The 9496-nt window shown below is 44.0% G+C and overlaps 2 protein-coding genes across 2 annotated transcripts; one reads left to right on the top strand and one right to left on the bottom strand.

Moving 5' to 3' along the window:
* Positions 1-2976: 2976 nt before the first annotated feature.
* Positions 2977-3180, bottom strand: MONOS_16308 (uncharacterized protein; the record flags this gene model as incomplete). The annotated part of the gene is made up of 1 exon (XM_067869221.1): positions 2977-3180. One exon carries the CDS (start codon positions 3178-3180, stop codon positions 2977-2979), a length of 204 nt encoding a protein of 67 aa, XP_067726749.1.
* Positions 3181-5518: 2338 nt separating this feature from the next.
* MONOS_17649 (uncharacterized protein) lies at positions 5519-9317 on the top strand (the record flags this gene model as incomplete). The annotated part of the gene is made up of 11 exons (XM_067870588.1): positions 5519-5571; positions 6138-6197; positions 6287-6586; positions 6837-7088; positions 7141-7447; positions 7554-7625; positions 7683-8077; positions 8189-8273; positions 8361-8558; positions 8746-8937; positions 9015-9317. 11 exons carry the CDS (start codon positions 5519-5521, stop codon positions 9315-9317), a joined length of 2217 nt encoding a protein of 738 aa, XP_067726750.1.
* Positions 9318-9496: the final 179 nt, after the last annotated feature.

The following is a 9496-nucleotide window of genomic DNA, read 5'->3' on the forward strand; positions in this document are numbered from 1 at the left end:
ATGGTTTTGATCTAGATCAAACATTTTTTCAAAAAAATATTTTTTTCATAAGAAGTAGGAATTAGTGGTTGATGAAAAGTTACGTATATGGGTAATATTATGAGAGGAATTGATTGATATTAAAATCAGAAATTAATCGATTCAAATTGTGGAATGATATGTTAAATATAATTTTTTCAGTCAAAATTTTGGAAATTATTTTTAAAATATCTCAATAAATAAATTTTTCTAAGCTGTGAGACTTTACAGAAGTGTTAGTTGGACCATTTGTGAATTTTTGAAGTCAGGGTCAAAAATTCGAAAAATGTGAAAAATTGATTTTTTCTGATTAAGTTGAATTTAGCTCAAGTTAGTCAGAAAAAATGAAAAATTGGTGAAAATCGGTTTTTATGAAAGTTGTGATCGAAAGTTATGAAAACACAAAAAGTTTGGATAATTCGCGAATAGTCCGCTGAATTTTTTTCTCGGGCCAGATTGGTCTGGTTAGTGAGAAAATGTGATATGAAGATTTTGACTGAAAAAGTGGTGATCTTAGATCAACGACCGAAAAATATGGGGTCTCAGAATCCTTCGATAATTGGCAGGTTGCATGGACGTGGGCCCCTTATAAACATACTCGAATCTAAAATTTTTCTACCGAGCGGTTGTGGCAGGGCAGTGCGGACAAGTTGGTCATTTTGACTGAAAAATCGAAAAATATTTTTTTTCTCGAAAATTTCAAAGTGGATATAAAATATGATTAGACACATGAATATGACTTCTAATGTTGTATATTGGTGATTTTTTGTTGGATACACTTATCTGTAGTTTTTGAGTTATAATCGAATTTTTGAGTGAAAATGGTCATTTTTGAGGTAAATCGAGTATAACACCAGAAGTAATGGCCAGATAAATATGATATTAATATATGATATATGTGCATATAGTGCGGTAATAGCATGCATATGGGAGTTGGTGGCGGGGGTCTGGCAGGCTGTCCAGAAAAGAAATATAAATTTTGAAGGTGACTGGGGGTGCCTGGTTGGTGAAGTCACAGAGAGTGAACCAGGGGCAAGTGGCTGAATCGAAACACATATGACCGGCACAGTAACCCATGCCCGGATGTGGCCAAACGGCGTTTCGATCGGCCCAGTGGTTGCTGAGAAATACGAGTGGCTAGTTGTTTAAAGTTCAATGATCAAAAATTAGATAGAAAAGTGACTGGGGGGTATTGACTTGGGAATGCTGTAGAGAGTGAAGGGAGGGCAAGTAATCGGAGTTAGAGGGATATGTTGGGGATTGTTAGTGGGGATAGGATGTGGTGTAATTGCTAAGATATCTGTCCAGTGGTTGCCAAGTTACCATATCAGCAATATTATTTTCCTATGAATATTGTATTTTTTCTATGTAATTTTTTCCTTGTAATTATGACTGCCCGACCTCGAGGTGCCATCTTTTTCGAAAAACTCACAGACTCAATTTGAGTTTGACTGAAAAAGGAGTTGAGTGGAGGATATCTGTGGAAGGGCTGATGGGCAGGGCTGGCAAAGGCCACAGGGCAAGGAGCGAGTGAGGCGGGCTATGTGCTGGGCCTATGGCTGAGCAGGCCCTGTGGCTTGGCCTGGCTCTATCCCACATATACTGTATTTTCCCCAGTCAGAAAAAGTGACTGAGGGTACAATGTTCTGGTGGTTATAGAAACTCAGGTGTTGGAGCCAGAGCTCCAGAAACAAAAGTGACAGTGTGCGCACAGACTGTGGCTGCACGCTGGGCAGGGTGCTGCTGGGCGCCTGTGTATCCTTCTGGCTGGGTGGGTCAGACACTCACTTTTTTCACTGGGAAAACAGACTGGAAAACCATCTTCATTGGGGTGTATCTTTTTATCGGTCATAACTTACAGCTTGGCTGATGTGGGCAGAGTGGGCGTGTGGGCAGTGGCTACAAGGCTGGGTGGTGGGAGTGTGGCTGGGCTGGCTGGCTGGGCGGTGGTGTGAGAAAAAGTGAGTGAAAAATGACTGAGGGTACAATGTTCCAAGAGTCATATAGACTCAGGTGTTGGAGGGAGAGCTCCAGAAACAAAAGTGACGGTGTAGCGGGGGACCAGGGCTGTGCAGTGGGCGGGGTCTGGTTTGTGGGCTGTGGGCCGGGCCGGCTGGGTGGGCTGTGCACTGGGTTTTGTTCAGTCACTTTCACTGAAAAAACCTCAAATATGGTAAATGACCCCGGGTGCCCAGACCAGAAAATCCATCTTTTTCGAAAAACTCATAGACTCAACTTTACTACACTGAGGTTTCCTCGATTTTTGTGACTTTTGATACTAGAAATACACTATGAAAATGGAATGCCTGAAAAACCTGCTTTGATACTAAAAAAAGGGATAATTACACTACGCCGAGTTTTTCGTTGTGTAGTGTAATAAGGATGAATTTGATACTAGAAATTTCATCTCCTAGGAAAAGTGACCAAATTACACTACACTTCGAAAACCTCTGCGTAGTGTATTTTGAGATTTTTGATACTAGAAAGTTTTGTCAATGAAATTTCTCTATGAAAAATACACTGTGGACCCCTCATGTTCACAGACTCATAGCGCCTCAGGGGCAAGTCAGCGAAACTTCTCGTTGCCATAGAGGGTCTCGCTGCACACTCGCTCTACACAATGGTCGTATCATCATTGGGCTCAGTTGGATTGCCTTGAAGTTACAAGGCAAATACTCATATCTTTCCTATGAAAAACCCTTTCTCAATGATATTTTGCACTATGGACCCTGTATATTCCATGGGTCATAGGGAATTACCTTTAAGAGCTGGAAAGTTCTAGATGCCATAGGGCAAGTAGCTGTGCTCTTCGAGTATCCAATGGTAGTAACATCTTTGCCCTCGGTCCATATGCCTTTTCACAACACTCAATATACTGACATCTTTGAATGAAAATGGTTCTTTTTTGATAGAGGACCCCTTGTGTTCCCACTCTCATATCTTTTGATCGGTCATAACTTACAGACATGCCAATGGTGCTGTGGCGTGGGCATGCCCTGCAGGTACAATGTGGCACACATTCGGCTGGTGGGCTGTGGCTGGGCCAAGGGCAGTGCCAGAAAAAGTGAGTATTTTCCATTGACTTTTTGAGCGACTTGGACCCCCCTCATTGGCTGGCCTGTAGCGAATCACACAGGAATCTGGGAAAGTTCTCGATGCCATAGGGAAACTCGCTCCACACTTGCTCTATCCATTGGTGCTATCGCCATTGAGATCCCTCAACTTCCCTTATATCTATGGTCGATATACTAGTATCCTTCCTATGAAAAACTCCTTTTCAATGAAATTTTAAACCAGGACCCCCTTATGTTTGTTGGATCATAGCTCCACAGGGTTAAGAGCTGGAAAGTTATAAATGTTATAGAGGGTCTAGCTGCACACTGTGCCTAGCCAATGGCAGTATTCCCGTTGGCCTCCTATGTAATCCCTTTCCACTACACTCAATATACTACTATCTTTCCTATGAAAAAATTTCATTGAGAGAAAAAATTGACTGGTACCCCTTATGTGCCAACCCTTGTAGTGCCTCAGGCATGAGAGTGCGAGACTCGAAAATGTTATAGAGGGTCTAGCTATACTCTCCCTCTATCCAATGGTGAAGGATCCAACAGGGTCAGTCTATTTGCCTTGGAGCTATAGGCAAAATACATGGACTTTTCATAGAAAAAGTGACTGACCTCCCCTGTGTTCCCACTCTCATATCTTTTTACTGGTCATAACTTACAGCCAAGCTGATATCACTGCAATGTGCCTACATACTGTGCCCACAATATGGCACACATCCAGTGTCTATGCCCTGCCTGTGTATTACACTGCAGCCATTATACTCACTTTTCATAGGGAAAGTTGACTCAGACCCCCTTATGTTCCAGCCCTTGTAGCTTGCCAGGCTTAAGAGCTGGAAAGTTCTAAATGCCATAGAGGGTCTAGCTCCTCACTCACTCTATCCAACTATCCCACTTGTAATCCCGCTACACTTATACCCTTTTCACTATACTCAATATACTAACATTTTTGTATGATTTTCCACTTTTTCATATAGGACCCACATGTCTTCCAACTCTTGTATCTTTTTCCTGGTCATAACTTACAGGCTAGCTGATGGTACCAGGCTGTGCGTATGCTCTGCCGCTACGCTCCCATAGGCATTCCACTCTGCTCCTCTGGCCACTCCAGCAGCACTGTGAGATAAAGTGAGTTTTGATAGGGGCATTTCGTATGGAAACATTGAAGAGGCCATAGCTCCTCAGGCTTAAGAGCTGGAAGGCTGGAACAAAAAACCAGATGAAAGGGAGTGAGGGCATACACAAGGTGGTGCAGTAGTGGCAAGGCTTTGGTGTGTCCCCATCCCAAGAAACACTATGGAAGGATACTAAAAATTTTCATTGAGTTTTTTTTTAGTATCATTTTTGGGCATTTTCACTAGGCCGAGGTTTTCGCTTTGTAGTGTATTTGGGGCACTTTTGATACTAGCCGATGTTTTCTAGTATCAAATTCATCCTTATTACACTACGCCGAGGTTTTCGGGGCGTAGTGTAATTTTGAGAATTTTTAGTATCAAAGCAGGTTTTTCGATGACCTCGTTTTCGTAGTGTAATTCTAGTATGAAAAAAGGAAAAAAACGCGAAAACCTGGGCGTAGTGTAATTGAGTCTATGAGTTTTTTGGAAAAGATGGTGTTTGCTGTGCGGGCTGTCGGGGATTTTTACGGAAGTATACTTAGGGGGACACCCCCCGAAAAAATTTTTTTTCTGACTTCATTTTTTTTCGACAAAAGTTGTCTGGTGAGGATAGTCTGAGCCAGGGCTTATGTGATATGGGGTTAGTATAGAAGTGTGACTTGTATGTGAAACTCCATAGGGAAAAAAGTGGATTTTGATAGAAAAATTTATATAGGGGGCTGTCTATAAGACTGAGGCATTGTGTAATAGTGGTCTATTGTATATATATGTATATAGTATTATGTCATATGTATAGCAAATAGGTGAGTAGGCTTTTAATGTTAAGGAAGATAGTATTAGGTTAGGGTTAGGTCGACCATGTGACAAAATGTTGATCTCCCATTAGTCTATCTTAACTGACTCCAACAATTTCTCATGTTTATTTTATTTATTTAATTAATTATATTGACATTTAACCCATTAAAATCAGAAATTAATTCAAAATTATTGTTGTTAAGTGATGGTTAGGGTTAAAGGCAGTTGAAATCTAACCTTCAATGAAAGGCACTTATAAATAATAATTTATTACAAAATTATCTAACAACTTTTCTATCATGACTTATGAAAATATTTGATTTTCAGTGAAATATCAGTCAAAAAAGAAGTCAAAAATAAATTTTTTAAAAATGATTGAGGACAATGAGAAATATGATTGTAGGTTCGGGTTAGACCGTGCTGAACCTGATGATTGTTGGTGTAGTTTTTATGGTCATCTTATAGAAACTCAGGGAAATATTTGAATTTTTTAGTCATTTTTCAGTCATTTTTTGAGTTAATTTTATGGCAAAAAATTTGCCTTACCCCCGAGTTTCATGGGGGGCCCCCTATGAGCAGTATGTGGCCTTCGTAGAAGGCGGACGCGGAGCGGACGCCTTCTAAAACCTCATTTCCTGCCTTTTCACAGGCATATCCCCCTGCAAAACAGACCCTTCTGTCTGGCCTAACCCACAAAAATCAAATTTTCATAAATTCGTTCCTGGCCCCTGGGCATTTCATCTGACAACCCCCACACCACCCCCACACCCCCCATCCCCACTCACACTCCCACTGTATATATCTGTTATAATGTTAGAATAACCTTTGATTTTTAATGAATTTTTCTTGTCATTTTTCTGAGTGAAGAAAAACAATAAATATAGGTTAGGTTAGGGTTAGGTTAGGTTAGGTTAGGTTAGGTTAGGTTAGGTTAGGGTTAGGGTTAGGTTAGGTTAGGGTTAGGGTTAGGGTTAGGTTAGGTTAGGTTAGGGTTAGGGTTAGGGTTAGGGTTAGGGTTAGGGTTAGGTTAGGGTTAGGTTAGGGTTAGGGTTAGGGTTAGGGTTAGGGTTAGGGTTAGGGTTAGGTTAGGTTAGGGTTAGGTTAGGGTTAGGTTAGGTTAGGTTAGGGTTAGGGTTAGGGTTAGGGTTAGGGTTAGGGTTAGGGTTAGGGTTAGGGTTAGGGTTAGGGTTAGGGTTAGGGTTAGGTTAGGTTAGGTTAGGTTAGGTTAGGGTTAGGGTTAGGGTTAGGGTTAGGGTTAGGGTTAGGGTTAGGTTAGGGTTAGGGTTAGGTTAGGGTTAGGGTTAGGGTTAGGGTTAGGGTTAGGGTTAGGGTTAGGGTTAGGGTTAGGGTTAGGGTTAGGGTTAGGGTTAGGGTTAGGGTTAGGGTTAGGGTTAGGGTTAGGGTTAGGGTTAGGGTTAGGGTTAGGGTTAGGGTTAGGGTTAGGGTTAGGGTTAGGGTTAGGGTTAGGGTTAGGGTTAGGGTTAGGGTTAGGGTTAGGGTTAGGGTTAGGGTTAGGGTTAGGGTTAGGGTTAGGGTTAGGGTTAGGGTTAGGGTTAGGGTTAGGGTTAGGGTTAGGGTTAGGGTTAGGTTAGGGTTAGGGTTAGGGTTAGGGTTAGGGTTAGGGTTAGGGTTAGGTTAGGGTTAGGTTAGGGTTAGGGTTAGGGTTAGGGTTAGGGTTAGGGTTAGGGTTAGGGTTAGGGTTAGGGTTAGGGTTAGGGTTAGGGTTAGGGTTAGGGTTAGGGTTAGGGTTAGGGTTAGGGTTAGGGTTAGGGTTAGGGTTAGGGTTAGGGTTAGGGTTAGGGTTAGGGTTAGGGTTAGGGTTAGGGTTAGGGTTAGGGGTTAGGGTTAGGGTTAGGGTTAGGGTTAGGGTTAGGGTTAGGGTTAGGGTTAGGGTTAGGGTTAGGGTTAGGGTTAGGGTTAGGGTTAGGGTTAGGGTTAGGGTTAGGGTTAGGGTTAGGGTTAGGGTTAGGGTTAGGGTTAGGGTTAGGGTTAGGGTTAGGGTTAGGGTTAGGGTTAGGGTTAGGGTTAGGGTTAGGGTTAGGGTTAGGGTTAGGGTTAGGGTTAGGGTTAGGGTTAGGGTTAGGGTTAGGGTTAGGTTAGGGTTAGGGTTAGGTTAGGGTTAGGGTTAGGGTTAGGGTTAGGGTTAGGGTTAGGGTTAGGGTTAGGGTTAGGGTTAGGGTTAGGGTTAGGGTTAGGGTTAGGGTTAGGGTTAGGGTTAGGGTTAGGGTTAGGGTTAGGGTTAGGGTTAGGGTTAGGGTTAGGGTTAGGGTTAGGGTTAGGGTTAGGGTTAGGGTTAGGGTTAGGGTTAGGGTTAGGGTTAGGGTTAGGGTTAGGGTTAGGGTTAGGGTTAGGGTTAGGGTTAGGGTTAGGGTTAGGGTTAGGGTTAGGGTTAGGGTTAGGGTTAGGGTTAGGGTTAGGGTTAGGGTTAGGGTTAGGGTTAGGGTTAGGGTTAGGGTTAGGTTAGGGTTAGGGTTAGGGTTAGGGTTAGGGTTAGGGTTAGGGTTAGGGTTAGGGTTAGGGTTAGGGTTAGGGTTAGGGTTAGGGTTAGGGTTAGGGTTAGGTTAGGGTTAGGGTTAGGGTTAGGGTTAGGGTTAGGGTTAGGGTTAGGGTTAGGGTTAGGGTTAGGGTTAGGGTTAGGTTAGGGTTAGGGTTAGGTTAGGGTTAGGGTTAGGGTTAGGGTTAGGGTTAGGTTAGGGTTAGGGTTAGGGTTAGGGTTAGGGTTAGGGTTAGGGTTAGGGTTAGGGTTAGGGTTAGGGTTAGGGTTAGGGTTAGGGTTAGGGTTAGGGTTAGGGTTAGGGTTAGGGTTAGGGTTAGGGTTAGGGTTAGGGTTAGGGTTAGGGTTAGGGTTAGGGTTAGGGTTAGGGTTAGGGTTAGGGTTAGGGTTAGGGTTAGGGTTAGGGTTAGGGTTAGGGTTAGGGTTAGGGTTAGGGTTAGGGTTAGGGTTAGGGTTAGGGTTAGGGTTAGGGTTAGGGTTAGGGTTAGGGTTAGGGTTAGGGTTAGGGTTAGGGTTAGGGTTAGGGTTAGGGTTAGGGTTAGGGTTAGGGTTAGGGTTAGGGTTAGGGTTAGGGTTAGGGTTAGGTTAGGGTTAGGGTTAGGGTTAGGGTTAGGGTTAGGGTTAGGGTTAGGGTTAGGGTTAGGGTTAGGGTTAGGGTTAGGGTTAGGGTTAGGGTTAGGTTAGGGTTAGGTTAGGGTTAGGGTTAGGGTTAGGGTTAGGGTTAGGGTTAGGGTTAGGGTTAGGGTTAGGGTTAGGGTTAGGGTTAGGGTTAGGGTTAGGGTTAGGGTTAGGTTAGGGTTAGGGTTAGGGTTAGGGTTAGGGTTAGGGTTAGGTTAGGGTTAGGGTTAGGGTTAGGGTTAGGGTTAGGGTTAGGTTAGGGTTAGGGTTAGGGTTAGGGTTAGGGTTAGGGTTAGGGTTAGGGTTAGGGTTAGGGTTAGGGTTAGGGTTAGGGTTAGGGTTAGGGTTAGGGTTAGGGTTAGGGTTAGGGTTAGGGTTAGGGTTAGGGTTAGGGTTAGGGTTAGGGTTAGGGTTAGGGTTAGGGTTAGGGTTAGGGTTAGGGTTAGGGTTAGGGTTAGGTTAGGGTTAGGGTTAGGGTTAGGTTAGGGTTAGGTTAGGGTTAGGGTTAGGGTTAGGGTTAGGGTTAGGGTTAGGGTTAGGGTTAGGTTAGGGTTAGGGTTAGGGTTAGGGTTAGGGTTAGGGTTAGGGTTAGGGTTAGGGTTAGGGTTAGGGTTAGGGTTAGGGTTAGGGTTAGGGTTAGGTTAGGGTTAGGGTTAGGGTTAGGGTTAGGGTTAGGGTTAGGGTTAGGGTTAGGGTTAGGGTTAGGGTTAGGGTTAGGGTTAGGGTTAGGGTTAGGGTTAGGGTTAGGGTTAGGGTTAGGGTTAGGGTTAGGGTTAGGGTTAGGGTTAGGGTTAGGGTTAGGGTTAGGGTTAGGGTTAGGGTTAGGGTTAGGGTTAGGGTTCAGGGTTAAGGTTAGGTTAGGGTTAGGGTTAGGGTTAGGGTTAGGGTTAGGGTTAGGGTTAGGGTTAGGTTAGGGTTAGGGTTAGGGTTAGGGTTAGGGTTAGGGTTAGGGTTAGGGTTAGGGTTAGGGTTAGGGTTAGGGTTAGGGGTGGAGTTAGGGTTAGGGTTAGGGTTAGGGTTAGGGTTAGGGTTAGGGTTGGGGTTAGGGTTAGGGTTAGGGTTAGGGTTAGGTTAGGGTTAGGGTTAGGAGTTAGGGTTAGGGTTAGGGTTAGGGTTAGGTTAGGGTTCAAGGTTCTTAGGGTTAGGGTTAGGGTTAGGGTTAGGGTTAGGGTTAGGGTTAGGGTTAGGGTTAGGGTTAGGGTTAAGGGTTAGGGTTAGGGTTAGGGTTAGGGTTAGGGTTAGGGTTAGGGTTAGGGTTAGGGTTAGGGTTAGGGTTAGGGTTAGGGTTAGGGTTAGGGTTAGGGTTAAGGTTGAGGTTAGGGTTAGGGTTAGGGTTAGGGTTAGGGTTAGGGTTAGGGTTAGGGTTAGGGTTAGGGTTAGGGTTAAGGAGT

Source organism: Monocercomonoides exilis (genome assembly GCF_001643675.1).
Source record: "Monocercomonoides exilis strain PA203 chromosome Unknown scaffold25-1336746, whole genome shotgun sequence".
NCBI lineage: Eukaryota > Preaxostyla > Oxymonadida > Polymastigidae > Monocercomonoides > Monocercomonoides exilis.